Source organism: Chiloscyllium plagiosum, chromosome 9 (assembly GCF_004010195.1).
Source record: "Chiloscyllium plagiosum isolate BGI_BamShark_2017 chromosome 9, ASM401019v2, whole genome shotgun sequence".
NCBI classification, from domain to species: domain Eukaryota; kingdom Metazoa; phylum Chordata; class Chondrichthyes; order Orectolobiformes; family Hemiscylliidae; genus Chiloscyllium; species Chiloscyllium plagiosum.
In genome coordinates this window covers 16,446,029-16,467,595 of record NC_057718.1, presented here as the reverse complement: position 1 = coordinate 16,467,595, position 21,567 = coordinate 16,446,029, and the positions used below count along the sequence as shown (strand labels likewise).

The 21,567-nt window shown below is 37.9% G+C and overlaps 1 protein-coding gene across 7 annotated transcripts in view; it reads right to left on the bottom strand.

Moving 5' to 3' along the window:
• The window catches only part of LOC122552657 (RAC-gamma serine/threonine-protein kinase), a 482,101-nt gene that overhangs the window by 22,257 nt on the left and 438,277 nt on the right, over positions 1 to 21,567 (bottom strand). For 6 of the 7 annotated variants that reach the window (XM_043695471.1, XM_043695470.1, XM_043695472.1 and 3 more), the window contains 2 exons: positions 18,463 to 18,591; positions 2,763 to 2,977 (listed from right to left, as the gene is read on the bottom strand). In XM_043695471.1, coding sequence (XP_043551406.1) covers positions 2,763 to 2,977; positions 18,463 to 18,591 — 344 coding nt within the window. The remainder of the gene's footprint in view (positions 1 to 2,762; positions 2,978 to 18,462; positions 18,592 to 21,567) is intronic. The other variant, XM_043695475.1, reaches the window with a different exon arrangement.

The following is a 21,567-nucleotide window of genomic DNA, read 5'->3' as shown; positions in this document are numbered from 1 at the left end:
TCACCGAGATAGCACATCAGCTCCAATTTTAACCAAATCTGTCCAATATTGTGTCATTCCTTTGAGGAAGTAACAAACAGGATAGATAAAAGGAAAGCTGTGGATGTAATAATATTTGAAGTTTCAGAAGGCACCTGATAAAGTACTGCATGTTAGATTACTTATTAAGATAAAAGCCCGTGGTGCTGGGGGGTAGTATATTAGCATGCATTGAGAACAGCAAACTAATAGAAGACAGAGAGTTGAGATAAGGATGGCAACCTGTAACTAGTGGAAACCCATATGGATCAGTGCTGAGCCCACAACTATTTGCAATGTATTCATGGCTTGCATGTGGAAAGTGAATGTGCTTCAGAAAGTTTGTGGATGCCACAGAGAAGTAGGAATGCAGGTGGTGAGAATGACTCAAAGGGTTGAACTTGGGATAGAGACAAGTTAGGATTAGAGTGGTGGTGGAAAAGCACAGCAGGTCAGGCTGCAGGAAAATCGACATTTCGGGCGAAAGCCCTTCATCAGGAATGATGGGCTTTACCTAGTTGATGGTTTCCAGCATCTGCAGTCCTTGTTTTTACCATAGAGACAAGTTAAATGAGTGGGCAACAACTTGACACAAGATGGAATATAATATGGGGAAATGAGAGTGTATGCGCTTTAGCAGGAAGAATACAGGAACAGAACATTAGTCAAATAGGGAAAGACTACAGAATGCTACAGCACAAAAGGGGATATGATAACCTTCATGCATAAAACTCAAGCATACAAGTTCAACAGATATAGCTCCTTGAAAATGGAGTCGCAGGTAGATAGGATAGTGAAGAAGGCGTTTGGTATGTTTTTTTTATTGGACAAAGCATTGAGTACAGGAGTTGGGAGGACATGTTGCAGCTTTGCATACAATTCTGGTCTCCTTCCTAGCGGAAAGATGTTGTGAAACTTGAAAGGGTTCAGAAAAAATTTACAAGGATGTTGCCACAGTTGGAGGATTTGAGCTATAGGGAGAGGCCGAACAGGCTGGGGCTGTTTTCCCTGGAGCGTTGGGGACTGAGGGGTGACCTTATAGAGGTTTACAAAATTATGAGGGATATGGATAGGGTAAATAGGCAAAGTCTTTTCTCTGGGGTCAGAGAGTCCAGAACTAGAGGGTATTGGTTTGGGGTGAGAGGGGAAAGATATAAAAGAGACCTAGGGGGCAATTTTTTCAAACAGAGGGTGGTACAGGTATGGAATGATCTGCCAGAAGACGTAGTGGAGGCTGGTACAATTGCAACATTTAAGAGACAATTGGATGGGTATATGAATAGGGAGGGTTTGGAGGGATATGGGCCGGGTGCTTGCAGGTGGGACTAGATTGGGTTGGGCTATCTGGTGGGCATGGATGGGTTGGACCGAAGAGTCTGTTTCCATGCTGTACATCTCTATGACTCTATGAGATAATAGAGAAGGCAAATGGGATGTTCGCCTTTATTTCAAAGGGAATTCAAATGAGGAAGTCCTGCTAAAGCAATACAAGGCAGTAGTCAGACCACAGCTGGAATACTGTGAACAGTTTTGGGCCACTTATCTAGGGATAGATATACTGGCTTTGGAGGTAATCCAGAAAAGGTTCATGAGACTGATCTCATGAATGGAGGGACTGTTTTATGAGGAGAGGTTTGGCCTGTACAGATTGTAGCGTAGAAGAATGAGAGGTGACCTTCTTGAAACATGTAAGATTCTTAGGGGACTTGACAGTGTAAGAGCAGAAACCTTGTTTCCCCTTGTGCGAGAGTTTAAGACCAGAGGGCCTAATCTCAGAATACAGGCCACTCTTTTAAAACAGAGATTAGGAGGGATTTCTTATATAAGAGGTTAGTGAAATTGTGTAATTCTTTACCACAGGACTATTGAGGCTGACTCACCAAGTAGATTCAAGGGTGAGATAGACAAATTTTTAACGAGCAAGGCAATTGAGGGTTATGGAGAAAAGACAGGAAAGTGAAGCTAAAGATTATCAGATTGGGCGCAAACTCATTGAATTGGCTGAATGGCCTACTTCTGCTTAAACATCTTACAGACAAGTTCAGTTCAGATACTTATTTTATACTCCATCTGATTTTACATATTTTTAGTTAACCTGCTCAGACATGTTATGACACATCTCCAGTGGGACTGAAATCAGGACATTCTGACCCAGAAGGAAGAACACTACCATTGTGCCACAACAGCCCTTTTATCTAATCTTAGACTTTGTAAAATTGGATGGAACTTCCAGTAGGCTTCTTCTCTGATTCAAACATCTCTTCCCGCATGCGTGCCAGGTAAATTGGGTTAAAATCATTGCATTGGTCACCTGCACTATAATGACATTACAACGCACAGAAATTCTATCTAATCTGGTTATATTTTCATTGACCAAATTCTGGTATGCACAATATTTCTTACCAAACCTGATCAAAACAAGAAGCTTCAATTAGAATACCAGGATGAGTCTAGAATATTCGCCAATAACACATTCACACAGATAGGTGCACATGCAGCTTTACTCACAACAAACATTATGTTTTCTCGATAATTATCGGAATATCTCACAGAAAATAGATCCTGTAATTTTACTCCCAGCCAATATCTTGAATTCTACTATCTCAGAGGTGAGATCACATTGATGATAGATAGCAGTGTTCCATAAATTACCATGGTACTGCATATGTGTCAGTTCAAGAACAGACCAAAATTGAAAAAAAATTAACACAAGGGAGTTTTTGTAGAAACATTTAATTAATTACCTTTTATTCGGATCTTTTATAAGCAATCCAGAGAGTAATGATTTTGCATCAGATGAAAGAGTTCTCGGAAATTTAATGTCCTCCATCAGAATCAATTCAAAAAGTTTCTCATGGTCCTGATTGTAGAAAGGTAGCCGGCCACACATCATCTCATACATAACAACACCTAGACCCCACCAATCAACAGCACGGCCATAGTCGTTGTCTTCTAAAACCTATGCAAACAAAGTGCATGTTGTTCAAGTCTGATCACTAATTTTGTGTTTTCAGTTTATCTAAAGCATTATTAAAGTAAATTTTCAGACACTGCACTTAAATATCAATGAAACAAAATACATTAAAATGGTACTGTATAGAATTCGCCCCCAAGATTTTCATTTCTATTAAAATGCATAATGTTTTGTGCACAATGTTTTATGCACAAGTGACATTTTAGTCCTATTTTCTTTAAGATAATAATATCCAAGTTCATACCAGAAGTGTTTGTACAGACACCACTCCTTGCTCAGCAAGAACACAAGAAAAAATATTCTAATAATTTAAACTGTCTGGTAAGTCTCTCTAAGCAGGGTACATTCAAACCATAGTTCTACACAAACATTCTGCTTGTGCTTCAATGCAATAAAGGGAAAAGTAGATTGTGCCAAAATTTATACAGATATAGCAAGATTGTTTAGAGAGAGAGTGAGAGATATCACAGGAACAATGAAAGCTTGTAGAGGACAGAGTTGCTAGGAGTTAGTTTGCCAGCAACGTGTCTAGATAATTGATACTGTTTGGCATGATATCTCAAATTTGATACAATTTGTTTTTTTTAAAAAATAAAGTCACTGCAATTCAATTTTGACACTCTACACCAGCCTAGCACATCCGAAGAACTCCACATAGTCCACTTTCAGGAACAAAATTCATCACAGTTCCAATATAAAATTGATTTTTCTGTGTTTTTGTTTGTAAAAAAAAAGTCATTTTCAGTTACTGAAAACTTCACATGTGACATTTCAATAATCAACATATCAACTGTATTCATTTGCCCCAACCCACCTTTTTGGCACATGGGTTGTACATAGAAATCAGATAACATAGCAACCCAAAAAGCCCAAGCAATCCATGCTGGTTTTTAAATTTCCATTCAAGTTTGCTCCCATGTTTTTTCTTACTTAAATCTACTATTGGGAGCATCTATTTTCTTCTCTCTCAGAAGATTACCTAATTTCCATTAAACACTGTTTGCTTAAAAAAACTCTATGCAAGCATGTTCCACATTTTACCACTCATTGGATAAAGAAGTTTCTTCAGAATGTCATGTTCAAATTTTTTTGGTGAGACTCTTCTATTACTAGCTTACAGTTATGCTCTTTTCCCACAATAGGAATCATTTTTTTCTATATGCACTCTATCAAAACCTTTCATAATGTGTTACGCCTCATTTATTATTTGGTATTAGGTGACCCCTCAAACCTTCTCTTTCAGGCATCAGAGACACAACCTATCAATCTTTTTCTGATATGTATACCTACGCATTTGTTATTATATTTGTAAATCTTCTCTGCAACCACTCCAGCATCTTTATATCTATTTTATAATATCATAACCAGAACTGCATAAAGTACTCATAAGTGTGGTTTAGCCAAGACTTGACACAATTGTTTCTGTTCTTTCATGGGACGTGAATGTTGCTGGCAGTGGCAGTATGTTAAAAAAATGTCGTGCGCTTTACTAACACCTTTCACCTCAACCTCAAAACATTTTTCAACTCTGGTACTCCAGCATCTGCAGTCCTCACTTTCTCCTAGTGGCAGTATGTTGTCTATCCTTAACTGCCCTTGAAAAGGTATTGGTGAGCCCTCTTTTGGAAGTGATACAGTCCATTACAGTGCTGTTAAGGAGCTCCATGATTTTGATACAGGTACAGAGAAGACACAGGAACAGCAATATAGTTCCAGGATGATATGTGGATTGGAGAGCAGCATACAAATTATGATGGTGAGAAATTGCTTCCTTATTCTTATGGCAATCATGGGTTTAGGTGTTGGGAAAGGAGACTTGGCAGATTATGATACATACTACTGCCACCACAGCATTGGTAGTGGAGTGAATTAATGTCTTAGGTAGTACGTGGAGTGTCAATCAAAGCAACTGCTTTGTTTTGGATGATGCCAAGTTTCGAGTGTTTTTGAAGCTGCAATCAACCAGGCAAGTAGAGATTATTCTATTACACTTCTGAATTACACTTTGTGAATGCTGGACAATTGTTGGGGTTAGGTGGTGAATTATGTCCCAGAGAACCCCTAGCTCTGACTCACTCTTGTAGCCACAGTATTTATGTGGCTGATCCAGTTCAGTTTCTGGTTACAGTAACCATTAGGATGTTGATAGTCAGTGATTCAATAATAGTTGTAGCATTAAATTTCAAGGGATGATGGTTGAATTGTCACTTGTTGGAGATGGTCAATGCCTGGTGCTATTGTGATATGAATGTAACTTACTATGTATCAGCCCAAATTTGAATAGCATTCAGAACATGTTGCAAATGGACCTATTACTTGCAGCATCTGAAGATTTTCCAATGGTGCTTAACATTGTGCAATCATCAATAAACATCTCCAGTTATGAACTTATGCCAACAGGAAAATCATTGAAGAATAGCTGAAATGGTTGGGCTAAGGACACAATTCTGAGGAATTTCCAGGGGTGACAGGATTGATTAACAGCCCAATCATCTTCTGTTACACTAAATATGGCTCCAACCATGGAAAAGCTTTCTCACTTAAATCCTTTCACTCTAGCATTGCAACAACACTCAGTCAAATGCTAAATCTCCTGACCTCATTGTAGACTTGATCCCAACACAGATAAAAGAGCTGAACTCAAGGGGTGAAGTGAGTCACTTTGGTTGTTTAGAGTCCTGAAATCAGAATCCTACTCCAAACCAGCCTCAAACCCATTGCCTTCCAGTTTTAACTAAGGTAGACAGGTAGATGATGACCAACTCTTTTCAAAATGTTAGCACTTTAAATATGAACATTAAATCATAAGCCTCACTGTTCCAACTTTTTAAACATTAACCATGAAAACCAGGTTTCCTGATGACAGCTGTGGATCAAGGAACTAGGTTCCCTCGACCTTCTGGAACTCACAGTACAAAGCACCTGTTTGGACCTTCCACACTGAGGCCTGGTCTGCCAACATTTCTCCACGTCCATTCACAAGCCTCATGTAAATATCTTCACTGACTAACCATCACGTAATTAGACTTCAAAAATAAAACTTGGAGTCTATCAATCCAGGTTCCACTCTGGAAGCTGACTTTTCTGTTAACAGCTAGGATCACAACATTGTTATCTGATGTATAAATTGATGCTGTGTTTTTGGATAACATTGCCAAGGGATAATGTAGATGAGAAATGGGGGCACTCTTTCCATGCATGGGACACCAAATGTAATGGTGCACATGTAGAAACAAAACCAATTGAGGATGATTATCTAGCCACAAGCAAGCAGAAATGGATCAAGGCAAGCATAATCCCATGCAACTCGTCAACAGAGGAGAAGAACTGGAGGAGAACTATGAGTCAACATTGAAAGATGGTAAACAAGCAGAGAATGATGACAAGAGATAATGGACAGAGGTAACAGAATGTCATTTGTCACTGTGACAGGAGCTGGTTCAATACTGTTGTAAGAGTGAAAATATGAACAGGGAGATTCAAACAAGGAATTCAGAGAAGTGGATAAATTTGTGAGGAGACAACATGTTCAAAAGCTACAGAGAAAGGAGACTGGAGATGACGTTCACTACAATAAATAGATATATACATTCAAATTATTTGATTTGAATCAGATTTTAGTCAGCACTTCTATTTCCGGTTATCAATCTAACTCTTAGTTTCAACCAAAATATTTGTACATAATATGATTGACAAGTTATACATTTGAAACATGATATTATTCAGAGCTACAGTCAAAAGTCAAAGATTCTACCTAATACTTCCATGTCTACCTCTTAATTCAGGTTAATATAAACACTTATCTCAGATAACTAGAGAAACATATACTTCAATATTAAATAAAATGGATATCAAGCTGCATTACTTATAAATGTCATGGTACCAACCGTGGGAATCTTGTGATTGAAAGGAGAAGAAAGTAGAACAATTTAGAAACCAACTTAAAACAATAAACCAAAATTCATTGTAGTGGCATCCTACTGTCTGATTAAATAATAGTTGTGTCATGGTAATCCTCTCGTAAGCATTGCTGCTGTTACTTGGGAGCCCTATCTAGTGTGACAGTCTCTGTTTCATTTGCTGCAGAGAAAATCAGTGGAATGAGAAGATGCATGATTCAATGTTTTCTATTTTTTCCTGGATTCTCTTCACAATAAGTAGAGATATTTGTTTTCCTTTCCAGACCCCTTCCAATACTCTTCCAGACAGTCAAGCTCCATCGACAAACATTTCCCAGTTGTCTGCATTAATGCACTCCTCCTTCATATATCGATAGGCCCTCAGGCAATGATATAGATGTTCAAATAGTTATAACTCTGTGGCCAGATCATGGTACAGAAGGTCCTTAGGTATTCAGTTGTCACCCATTCGATGACTGTAGCAAATACAGCACATATGCTGTTGGCTTAGCAATGATAGAATTAGCAAGTTCTAGGAACTTGACTTAAAGAGTTGGTAATCTTTGGAAGTGTCTTCCACAGAGAGCAGTGCAGGCTGGGTCATTGAGTATATTCAAGGTTGAGTTAGAAATTTTAAATCTGCAAGGTGGAAAAGGTGAAATTAAGGTCTCAAACAAATCAGCTGCAATTTTATTGACTGGCAGAAGGCTCTAAGGGACAAATGGCTTACTCCAGCTCCTATTTACAAGAGGTACCAAATATATATCTAAGCCAGCGAAGGGAAACCTGTTTAGCCCTTTCTTCTGCCTAGCGTATCTTGTCCAGATGAAAAGCTGTTCAGCCTTGCTTGTCCAGTATTCAAGGCACAGGTATGCCATGCAGAAAGTTGCTCAATAGTGATAATATTATACTAGCATTCCATACAAAGGAACTCTTCAAAGGCAAACAGAAATAGCAGAGGTACAAGACTGGAAGTTTGCTATGCATAGATTATTGGTAGTAGCTAGCAAAAAAGGCACAGCAACTAAAAAAGAGCTGTGGTGGTACAGAACAGACTACCAGATTGTTGAATTGGGAGGCTCCATTTATAATGCAGTTTGTGACAAATAAGAAGTAGAGCAAAAGCCTCATTCAGGCCTTCAGACTATATCACCACCATTCCAAACAGTTTAAAGAACTTCAAACATTTAGAGCAAGGAAGATGTTTTTTTAAAAAAAGTGAGAATCATCAATTTTAAATATTTACTTACATGAACGTATAGTTATTTGGGCAAGAGAAATCATCCTAACTGCCCTTGGTGACGCATGGTTCAAAGTCTGCTCAATAGCTTCCAACTCATGCGTTAGAGATTGAAATGAGTTCACAAAGGCAAACCCAATTGTAACTGTAAACATCAGAACTTTTAATTTTTAAAAAAACTAACCCAAGTAGCAAATGTGGCAACAGGATTATTATAGTACCTGCTGCAGTGTTATGTATTAAAATATCCTATCAAAAACCTTACATGTGCCTGTATTTCCTATCTTCATAACTTACATCCTCCTAGATATTGTCAGGTATTTGTATCATTGTTTAACTACCAGTGTATAGAGACCTATTAAGTGATTATACCTTCCTGATAGTGGTAGCTCCTATTCTATAGCTCCTCAGTCCATTGAAAGTCCTGAACTGCAGCAATTTTCCATATAATTTATTGTTAATTTAGTATAATAAATGTAAGTATGTTATATGGGAAACACAATAACTAGGGACCATTGTAAAATTAATTCCTGGGTGCTGGTAAGGCAGGCCTTCTTGGACTCTCATACTGCAATTATTCTTTTCAACAGTTTGTTATAACTTAAGTGACTTGCTGAGGATAACTGATAGCCAACTATGTTTCCACAAGGATAAGGATGGTATTTATAATGAAACTGCTGCATAGTCACTTTTATTCATCCAGTAATCTAACCACTTGACTAACATACATGTTTCACGTTTGCATGCCTCAAACCAAATTGTCCCTTTATTATATTTCTATGAAAACTGAAAAAAACACAATTAGACAAGTAAGCTTCCTTGATAACAAAATGGGATAGGAACAGTAATCGGTCAATTAGTCCATCAAGCACGTTTTTAAGGTGAGAGCAGAAAGATTTAAAAAGGATAAGGGGCAACATTTTTTTACACAGAGTGTGGTTAGTGTGTGCAGTGAATGTCAGAGGAAGTGGTGGATGCAGGTACGTTTACAATTACGTTTAAAAGATATTTGGATAAGTACATGAACAGGAAAGGTTTGGACAGATCTGGGCCAAAAGCAGGCAGGTGGGACTAGTTTAGTTTGGGAACATGGTCAATGTGGATTAGATGTACCAAAGGGTCTGTTACCATGCTGAATGACTCCATGACTCTCACCTGTTCCATCATTGAATACAATTATGGTGGATTGAACACTTTAGTGCTTTTTACTCATCCCATTCTCATACATCTGTACGTCATTGGTAATCATACATCTATCAATCTCTACCTTAAATAGACTCAAAGACTGAGCCTCCACAGCCTTATGGTACGGAATACCAAAGGTTCATGACCTGGAGAAAATAAAACTATTTTCATATTGGACCTAAGGGGCATTTCCCCTATTTTTAAATTGTGCTGCTTCGTTGTAGACTCTCTAACTGGGGCAACATTTTATCTGCATTAGCCCTATCTATCCTTTTAATTGTCTTCTAAGCTTCAATGAGATCACCTCTCATTCTTCTAAACTCTAAAGAACACAGGCCCATTTTGCTCAATCTCTCTTCATAGGTCAGATTGAGAAGTGTTCTGAAGAAGGTTCACTGGACCCGAAATATTAACTCTGCTTTCTCTCCACAGATGCTGCTAAACCTGCTGAGCTTTCCCAGCAACTTGTGATTTTGCAAGATTAATTTTCTGGGGAAATATGTTTGGATCTCACCATGACAGATGATAAAATGTGAATTCAATTTTTAACAATCTAGATTTGAAAGTTAGTCAAACGGCTTTTTAAAAAATTCATTCACAGGATGTGGACATCATTGACTGGACCAGTATTTATTTAATTTTAGATTTTGATCCAGCAACACTGAAGGAACAGTGATATATTTCAAAGTCAGGGTTGCAAGTGGCTTGTGGGGAACTTGAAAACTTCGCGATGATAGTGTCATTAGTAATACATTGGGCAACTGAGAGTCAGCTCACCTCCAACCTCTAAAGGAGTCATAATAGATTTGAAACATTAATTTTATTTCCCTCTGCAAATGCTGCCAGATCTGCTGGTTTTTTCCAGCATTCTCTGTATCTGTTCCAGATTCCCAGCTTCGCAGCTTTTCTTGTTATGTTAATAAGAAGGACTTTGCAGAGCAGTCAAGGCTGTGTTTGCCACTTTTGCTTCTGGAACATTAGTTGATGCCAGGTGGTCAACTAATGTTTCATTGCTTTTTTTGAGACTTTCTAGCGATTATTGCAAATGAATGGCTTACTCGGCCATTGCAGAAGACAGTTAAAAGTCAATCACATTGCTGTCAGTTATATGTAGGGCCAGACCAAATATTCTAAAGTTTCCCTAAGTAACATTAGTGGACCAGATGAGTTTTTATTACAATTGTCACTGTTTTCATGGTCACCTCTAGACTTTTAATTCGATATTTTTATTGAATTCAAATTTCACCATCTGCCATGGTGGGATTTCAACCCAAATACTCAGATATTGCTTGTATTTCTAGATTCCTAATTCAGCAAAATTACACTGGATCATTTTCTCACTTTAATATTATCACTGTCATTTGCTGAAAACAAACATCTGGTTTAATAATGACTTTAGGAAAGAAAGTCTGATTGTCCTCATCTACATATGACTTTGGGTTCAGAAATGCAGTTTAATATTAAATTCCATTGAAATGGCTTGTCAAATCTTTCGGTTGTATCAAAACGCAACAAAATCTAATGAAAGGAATGAAACCAGAATGAACCCTCAGTAAAGACCCAGGGACCAACAAGATCAAATGCAGCCCTGTCAACCATGTAAGGTCCTCCTTTCTAACATCTAGAGGTTATGCCAAAATTCTCCCAAAGACTAATCAAGCTGCAGCCTGATAATGTCTGTAAGGTATGATTCCATGGCTGTGTTCTAGACATTACCATCACGGGCCCTGGTTATGTCCCAGTTACTGGTCGGACAGATCCACCAGTGGTGGTGGCACTATAGTAGATATTCAGGAGAGAGTTGTCTTGAAGGTTCTCAGCACAGATTTTGGACCCTATGAAGTTTCACAGTATCAGGTCTAACATGAGCAATGAAACTTCCCCAACTTAGTTGATGGATTAGTACACCTCCAAACTGAGTACTACTTGGAGAATGCACAGGGGATGGCAATGTACTGATAAAACATCTTTATATTTTCCTCAATTTTACCAGCCACTGTTTTCTTGTATCTACTCTTTGCTTTCCCAATTTCTTTCTTGACTTCACCCTTGTACTTTCTACACTCCTCTAAGCTTTCCAAAAGAGTTTTTTTTTTAGACTTTCATGTGCACGATTTTTGAGTATTACCTCATCTTCTATGCTTTTGGATACTCAAAGACTCTCAACTTGGCAGGTCCATTATTTTTATTTGTTTTACATCATTTATTTTACAGGCACAAGTCTACATAGTGTCTGTAAAATCTCATGAACGCATAACCTATAATACTTTGCAGGACAAGGGCAGCAGATGCATTGGAATGCAACCAACTACAAGTTCCACTCCTAGCCACAAACCATTTTTACCTGGAATAGTAATTGTTCTATTTCTCCACTGTTGCCCTGTCAAAATTATGGAAGTCTCTTCCTAATAACACTATATCTATCCTTGTAACCTAAAGACTGCAGCAGTTCAAGAAGGTAGTTCAACACCACTTCTCCATTTAAAAATGGGCATTAAATGCTGACCTAGCCAGCAATGCACGCTTCCCAGAAACCATTTTTAAAAAAAACAGTAGACTTCAGCTTCTGTATTTTTGTACAGAAGCCGTGTCCGAATATGTGCTATATCTTTTCTGTAGTTGTTCTCATCGTTTATGTTAATCATTTTGTTTTCCTGGTTGTTTGAGGTTTGAAACAAGTAGAAGAAATTCAGCTGGTGTAACCATTTACAATACACTACAAAATATGAACTGCATCTCTTCAACTAGTTGTTTGCTTAAGTTGACATAAACTACATAATCTCCACACTCTGTGCAACCCAGAACTGAAAATTAAACCACAAATCACAACCACCCCAGAGGCTATTCACTTCTAATTTGACATTTCCCAGGTCTAACCCTACCTTGTTACATGAAACAGCCACAACCCTTACCCATACCTTCATCACCTCGAAACTGCACTTTGCTTAATTATTTTCTCAATTATTTTCTTGGTATTCTAATCTCCATCGACCCTAAATTGTTCAAAGTCTTAGTGGCGGTCATTTTAAATTATTTTTGAGTTTTCTAAAATTTACTTTATTGAAATTGTTCATCATACAGTTATCTTGTTTATCCATTTATCTTCTTTCACAATGTCAGCATTGGTGCCTAGGGGGGTATAGAGGAACATCAATTATCTGGCTTTCGATTATCCGAATATCGGATTATCCGGCAAAATCGTAAGGTCTCAATGTTTACAATGTAATAAAGTCAAAGAGTCAAAGAGATGTACAGCATCCAGCATTCGATTAACCGAGCGAAATACTCCCCACCTGTGTCCTTTAGGTAATCGAGGTTCCTCTGTATTCCCATTTGCCATGGAGAATATGTGGAAGCCTTCTTACACCACTGTAGTCAGTGTGGTTCAGAAAGCTGGCAAGGTGGAGACAAGATCCACAATGATTTTTCAACAACAGTGCTGGATGGCCAACTTCAGGATGGCTTGTAACATAAAGAGAAACTTGCAAGTGACTGTGTTCTCATGCATTGATCATCCATGTACTTCTGAGTTGTGGCGATTACAAGTCTGAAATGAGCTTGTTTGAAGAAGCCTTTGAAAGCTGTTGCAGCGCATCCTATAGGCAATACAAATTGCTGCCACTGTGCATTGGTGTTGGAGCACGTGAACGTTTAAGGTGATGAAGGAAATGAATATCTAAGGTGACACAGATGGAATGTCAATCAAATAGGATGCTTTATCTTGGACAGTGTCATGTTTGAGGACTTAGTGTGTTGCTGGAAAAGCACAGCAGATCAGGCAGCATCCTAGAAGCAGGAGAAATGACGTTTCAGGCAAAGGCCCTTCATCAGGATTCTCCTGCTCCTCGGATGCTGCCTGACCTGCTGTGCTTTTCCAACACCACACTCTCTACTCGATCTCCAGCATCTGCAGTCCTCACTTTTCTCAAGCTTTAGTATTGTCAGGATGAGAGTTAGCTTGTCAGAAGATTTTAGTCTCTGACCTGTCCTTGGAGAAAAGTATTTTTTTGTTGATCCAGCTCAGTTTCTGGTCTATTTATTACAAAAACATTTTTTATTCATAAACATCATCTATACATGAAAGGTTATAAATCAGTTCTGTACAGTCTTTGCAGAGAAATACAACAAACAAAACATCATTCAGCATGTAGTCCAAGACCTTGGAATGTGCCAGTCTGCAACATTCAGTCAAAGCCAACTCTGTCACAATATGTGCTCTGGGGAACACCTTGAAGAGCAGAGTCCTGTGTCACAGAGCTTCTTGGGATGAACCTCAACAAAAACCACTGCATCTCTCTCCAAACTTTCTTTGCAAAGGAGCATTCTAGAAGATGAGTGGTCTTTTCTCACATTTCAAAAACATACTTCATGCATAAAAATATATAAACATATGCAAATGTTCTAAATCAGTAATGTACAGTCTTTACAGAGAAAATAAACAAAGTATTGGAATTTTGACATTCAGAGCATTTCTACAGTTGAAAAAACAAAGGCATTTTCTACTTATGCAGGGAACTATGCTCATTTTCATGCACCAAAGGCTTTAGATGCTGGTCTTTCCTCACTACACCTTGGGTGGCTGCTGCTCCAAGCTTCAGTGCGCCCCTCAGCACATAGTGGAGATGAGTAGTCAATTTGTTTTTTAATTGTAAAAAATGTTTTTTAATTGTAAAAAATATATTTTTTAAGTACATTCACAGATACTAAAGCAGTTCTGCACAGACTTTGCAATACCAACAAAACTGAACATTAGAATTCCACATACCCTGCAGTTGCAAAAAAAAGGCATTTCTTACTAATGCAGGACAGTATTTACATAGAGTGAGGCAATGAGAGGGCCTGATAACGAAAGAGACCCTCATTATACTTCAATAGAAAAACCTTAGATCGTAGCCTTTTCCCTCAGTGCCTTAGCGGCCGCTACTCCAAGTTTTAGTGCAGCCCTTAGTATGCAGTCCTGGATGTTACAATGTGCCAGTCTGCAACCCCCAATTGAGGTCAACTCTTTACACTGGTCAACCAGCAAGTATCGGGCAGATCAAAGAGCGTCTTTCACCGAGTTGATGGTCCTCCACGCACAGTCAATGTTTGTCTCAGTGTGTACCCTGTGGAACAATCTGTAGAGCACAGAGTTTTGCGTCGCTGAGCTGCTCAAGACAAACCTTGACAAAAGCTATGGCATTTCTCTCTCTCTCCAGATCTTCTTTGCAGAGCAAATTCAAGAAAGAGATGACAGTCTCTTTGTCAGTGCAGTTGCTTTGAGGGTAGCATGCGGTGGTGCACAAAGACTGAGCATGCATGAAGGTTCTGACGGGCAGTGCCCTTCTCACCATCAACCGTTTTGGTGCTTGCTGGAAAATTCTGGTGATGAGGCATTCTGCCAAATGACTTTGACAGTCTGCTCAGGCAAATATGCGACAGGATCCACCACTCCTTTTCTCTCAGGAACTTGAGGACATTACTTGCCGATCACTTCTTGAAAGTCATGCGGTCAAAGATATTTTTCTTTACAAACTTTGCATAAAGGACATGTAGATACAGTCCAACTACCCGGAGCATTCCACGGTGCTGAGGTCAAACCCACCCTTTATAACACCAGAGAAAGGTAGAACCTCATTACTTAGTGACACTTGGTGTTGCACACCAAGGTCAACGGATGTAACCACTCACAACAGTGGCCATCAGAATAAAAGCAGTGTTGGGTGTGTCTCATCTTCCCAAGGCTAGTTAAAACTGTTGCAGATGTTCGTGAGTCTGTGTACTGACAGCGGGTCTAAGCAGAAAACAGCCATGTCATCCTTTTACCAGAAGGCTTTGACCTGCAGGCTATTCCATTGCCATTGCCTCTCAGGCTCGTGGCCTTCCTCTGCAAAAGGTTCTGTATAACATACAAATAAGGCAGCAGAACGTGGGCAGCTTTGTCTGATTGCAGATCTGATCATGAAGTTTTCTGATTCCCACCCATTGATTGAGATTACAATAATGATGTTGCGGTAGAGCAGTCGGATCCAATTGTGGATTCCCTCCCCAAAACCCATTTAGAGAGCATGCCCCAAGTCAATATGGTCCATATGCTTTTTCAGAGCTATCGCACCTACCTGAACTTAGTAGGTCACCTCCACATCAAATTAAATCTTTTTTTCACAGAATTAACATATTTTCCACAATGAGAACAACTAGAATATTTTGATCTAATAAACTGTAGATTTTAAATGAACAGAACACTTTATAATATCATGTGATTCTATTCACTTAACACAATATACATAGTGTAGATGACTGAAGTACATTTCTACATTATATAGCCAATGATTCCTATAGCTATCTTCACTACAGCTCCTCCCCTCCCACGTCCTGCAAGAATTCCATCCCATTCTCCCAGTTCCTTTGCCTATGTCATATCCGTTCGGATGATACCACCTCCAAAAACAGCGCTGCTGACATGGATTCCTTCTTCCGTATTGTGGTTGTTTGATTCATCATCTGGGCATTCTTCACAAAAAATACATTGGTAAACATTTCATAATTTACTGTCTTTGATGCATCCAGCTTTCAATTCAAATAGAACATATGCTAGGAAAAAGCAAGCCTTTACTATTTTACAACAGTTCTGTGCAACATTTTGCTGGATTTCACAAATACCTGTACTACCCTTCTCATTTGTCCCCATCTGCCACTATCTGTCACTATTTAACATCCACTTTTGGTGAGAACACATCTTAATGCAAATATCACCTAGCACATAAGATATTTCTTGCCATCATTGAGTGTCAGGCTTCCTAACATTTATTTTCACATGGTTAAAGCTTTTTAAAAATAAAACATAAAATGCACCCTACATTGGATTAGTAAAAATCTTCTAATTCCTGAAAACTAGAAAATAAAAATTGTTCACCTGACTGTGTAGACATGCAACAAGATCCACCTTAAAATATTCATGACTTAAAAATATTATATACCAGTTAATACCAGCGCATCACCGATGTCTCTCATATTTACTAATATAATGGCTTATGTCACATCTCCAAAATATGGATTGTTTTTACATGATACATGCAAAGGTGGCATTAATTGAATATGTTTTTCACAGATGCCTTGGGTAAACGCAAGTACGCCTGTTGCATATTTTCCATTGTGCTTTTCTTTGGAAGTCTGCCCCAGCGATACAGCATTTATTGACCATGATGTCCATTTGTTTTCAGCGGTTGGCCCATGTCACTTTGCAACCAGCCACTGCCAAGAGTGAAAGAGCAGACTTTATTGGCCCAAGTACTGTTTCCCACTCCATACAACCATCTTTGCTATCCACGAGATATAGGACCAGAAGTAGTCCATTCAGCAAATCATGTCTGCTCTGCATTTCAGTGAGATCATGGCTAATCTAATAATCCTCAATTCTACTTCTTTTCCTTTTCCCCCATAACCCTTGATTTCTTCACCAATCCAAAATCCATCAACCTTGAATTAGAAACCTGTCTAGGTCAGCATTGAATTAAAAATCCATCTATCACATCCATGAATTAAATATTGTCTATCTGAGCCTTGGATAAAAACCCATCTAGGTCAGTCTTGAATTAAAAATCCGTACATTGTAGCCCTGAATTAAAAATCTATCTACCACAGCCGTGAATTAAAAATCAATCTATCACAGCCTTGAATTAAATGCAATCTAAATTCACTATGGTGATAGTTTCTGGCATGAACCTGCATCTTACTTCTTTCTGTCAAATCACTCATATTGCGTCAAAAGACTACCTTCAATATATAGCTTTTAAATTTTATGTTGTCATTTACATTAGACAACATACTTGTGAGTACTGATTTATGGTAATCTGAACAGTGATAATCTGTTACAAAATTGAAACATGATCAGACAATTTCTGGATTTTACTATTTCTCCAAGTACATTGTTCACAGAATTGGATGATTTAAGTAGATAAAAATCAGCAATAAAAATGCACATCATTATAAATTAATCATGTTAAAGAAGCTAAAAATTAAATGTCAAAATTAACATTATTGGTTTCCTTTTTCTGAATAGTTAAAGCAAAGCAGTCTAAATGTTGAAATAAAAATAAGACATACAGAACTGATATCAGAATGCAATATTGGTACAGTTGGAAGTAAGTTAAGAGATGTCAGAAATAGACATTATTACTTTCATTCATAAAGGGTAATTGAGATTTCAAACAAGAAACATCTTACCATGGAACCATTGTTTCATTGTTTACAGGCCAATTTACTTCTCAATTCTTTACTCTGCTTATTCAGAATTAAAAATTATATGAATTATTTTTGGATAAACTAAAATTATTTTATAACTGCATAGGGATTTTGCATGGGTGCAAATGTTTATACCATTTTCTCCAAGATAATGTCACAAAGAAATAATGGAGTGAATCTGGACAACGTAAGTAGGCATCACTTGTGAAAGCATTGAGTACAAGAGAGCACAAATTTAAATAATTAGCAAAAACAGCAAAAGTGAAATGAGGAATTCTTTTTCACGTAGTGAATAGCTAGGTTCTGGAATGCATTACCTGAGATCACAATGAAAATAGGTTCAATCAAGGTATTTAAAAATGAATTAGACGGTTATTTGAAAAAGAACAGCGTGCAGAGTTAGGTGAGAAGTCTTTTAGAACGGCATGAGGCAAGATGTAAATTCGGAGAATCGGCACAGACACAATGGGCCAAACAAATGTTTTATTTGTTGTGTAGTGACTCAGTAAAAAGACACTGTAGTGCAAAAACTTCATTCCATACATTCCACCACCAGGAAGACACCCATGTGGTCAGTGAACCAGTCACAAGCAAAGCCTAAAAAGGGCAATGCTTACATGAAGGAAGTGAAGGGAGAGAGTGGGGATTAAATCAAAGTAGAATTGGCCAAACAGCCTACACTGTGATGTAGCAACCTGAAATTGTGTAATTACACACTGCAATAGGATACATGTCTCTATGTAGCATACTTGACAAACAAAAGGTAACAGTTTAGCCAAATATCTTTTTGTTAAGTTGATTTTCTTAAATTTTAACATATTGAAATGATATTATTGGCTTTGAAGAAATATTCTCTCTCTGGTCTCTTTTAGAACTCTTATTAACATTGGAAGTTCTGGTGACTTTAGTTATAATGATCCTACCTCTGGAGCCAAGTATTCTGGTGTACCGCAAAATGTCTTCATTGTAGCGGCATCTGTAATTCCTTCTTTGCAAAGTCCAAAATCTGTGATTTTGATGTGACCATCTTTGTCTAACATTAAATTCTCCAGCTACAAAGAAAAAATCCATCATTTTCAAAAATAAGCAATACCGACAGTCATCAGAACCTACAACAATGGGAACTGAATGTTGGAGGGGTACATTTATTCTAAACCCTCCAACTTATAACAGGAAATAACAGTTATCTAAAATATTGATTTTTAAAAAAAATCAAGCTTTCTTACTGGAATGAGTGGAGAATATAAAGTTAACTTTCCTGCACTGCATTAATATTCTAGTGATAAGATCAATGGAAAGTGTCCTGAAACTTCATTAGAAAAGCAAAGGTTCTAACATAGTTTCCTGGTGTGGTACAACATAAGCCATTTCGAAGTTGTGCCCCTGCTGTTCCTAAAAGAGCTCCACTTGGATATTTTCTGTCAATTGAAACAATCTAACAGGAAAGGTCACCATGGCTAAGAATTCAAATGCTAGTAAGAGAACAAAGTCAAGAATTTTTTCTTGGGCTAGTATTGTCTTCTTTAAAATAAAGAAGCACTTTGAACAAAAAATATTCATGGAGATAAAGCTTTTTTTTGCAGTATAATTGCCCTTGCCAAGGGAAAATAATTAAGTACTATCAATGAAAGATGGTTTAATCACCTAATATGTTTCGACATCCAATTTCCCTATCTACTCTAGTTCTGTTATTAGGATCACCTAAATACAGTTATAAATAATCAGAATACAACAACACACTGGGAATATAACATCACCTGATGACACTTCTTAGAAGCATAATCAGTGAACAATAGGTATTGCAACAATGAAAAGGGTACCGAGAAGAGTGTCAGAAGGTTCAATTGACGTTCATGTCAGTTTTAAGGAGGGAGAAAGGAAGACAAAGAATTGGAAAGGGAGATGAAGAAAAGTTTAAAAAGAATTTCATAGTAAAAATTAAAAAGCACAGCTGCCAGTGGTGAGGTGATGGAAGAAGGCATTTAAAAGATCAGAGTTGGAGCAACACAAGAGCTCTCGGATATTTGTAGGGAAAATCATGTCTTCGTCAGGACAAGCGAGGACCTCATTTCTAAATATGAGAATCCGTAAGAAATTAAATTTCACAAATATTTATTATTACTTAGATTACTTACAGTGTGGAAACAGGCCCTCGGCCCAACAAGTCCACACCGGCCCTCCGAAGAGCAACCCACCCAGACCCACTCCCCTACATTTACCCCTTCACCTAACACTACGGGCAATTTAGCATGGCCAATTTACCTAACCTGCACATTTTTGGACTGTGGGAGGAAACCGGAGCACCCGGAGGAAACCCACGCAGACACAGGGAGAATGTGCAAACTCCACTCAGACAGTTGCCTGAGGCGGGAATTGAACCCGGGTCTCTGGCGCTGTGAGGCAGCAGTGCTAACCACTGTGCCGCCCAGAATTCTTTTCATTTGTTCAACAAATTAGGGTTTTTACTGACAGCATAAAATATTAATTTGGAACTCAGTTTTCAATACAGCTTACACGCTGAAATTTGCCCATATATAATAAACTATTATACGTAGAGTTGTCTCTTGATAATCAGAAAATCTCATTCACTCCACCACATAGAATCATCAAAGAATTATAGAGTCCCCAACTTGCGGAAAGAGGCCACTCAGCCCATCAAGTTTGTACCGCCCCTCCGAGGAACATTCCTCTCAGACCCAGTCCCATACGCTATCCCCGTAAACCCATATTTACCATGGCTAATCCACCAAGCCTACACGTCCCTGGACACTATGGACAATTTAGCAATCCACCTAACCTGCACATCTTCAGACTTTGGGAGGAAACCAGAGCACCCAGCAGAAACCCACATGGGCACAGGAGAACATGCAAGGTCCACACAGACAGACAGTGACGCAAAGCTGGAATCAAACTCAGATCCCTGCCACTGTGAGGCAGATGTGCTAACCACTGGTTCATTGTGATGCCCAACAAAGATTTCAACATATAATATACATTCAATATTCAAATCAACATTGTTTAGTAACTAATTTTATGACACTATAAAGCAAATAAATAGAAAAGTCAATCCCTGCATTGACAGTTTGATTATTTGCAGAATTTTTTGAAGTTTTTCTTTCATTCCAATATTTATTTTTCAAATTTACATACTATTTCTATGATAAAACATTTACTCAAAATTAACAGCACAATGGGGCACACTTAGCCCAGAACAACACTGTCGGTTTTTGCGGGAACAATTTAATACTGCCCAAGCTTTATTCCAAAGTCATGTCTTCTTCTGCTTCAAATATTTATTTAATTGACTCTTAAAAATAGCAATAGTCTCTATCTCAACCATCTTACATCAAAGCATTCTGTAATTAATAAAATCACTAAAGACGACTTTTCATAATTTATTTCCTCACTCAGTGAAAACTTTAAACTGATGACTCCGTTTCTATTATGCCTTCTGTAGCCAGGGCCTTGCATTCAGAATTTGATTCCCATGTCTGTAACTCCCCATTCATATTTAATATCCTCCTTAAGATGCATCTTTTTGACTAAACTTTTGATCAATCTTATTGGCTTCACCTTTAGCTTTTGAGGCGCCATTTGATACATTTAGTTACTAGCACTTTCACACAGAAAACAAGATACTTTAGTTGACCTACATTAATTATAATCCTGATTGCTTACATTAAATATTGCAAGTACGGTGTATTTGAATAAAAATAACTCTTAGATAAGTTAAAATAAAAAATGATAATAATACTACAGTGAATAAGTAAATTGTGCTGAAGTTTGCATCGAAGATGCAACATTTTGGAAAGCTCTGTGTTTCAACCAGTTTTAGAAGGGAACTAACTGATCACCAGAATTCTTCTTCAAAAGGGAAAAGATATGAAATGAGAAGGAACTTAATTTGTTTGTCCATATTTTATAGTAACTGTTTATGAAGAAGTATTAGTAGCATGTGGAAGTATGCTGCCATAGTTGAAGACAAGCACATGGGAAATTAAATTAAACTTAGGAGATACGTAGAAAAT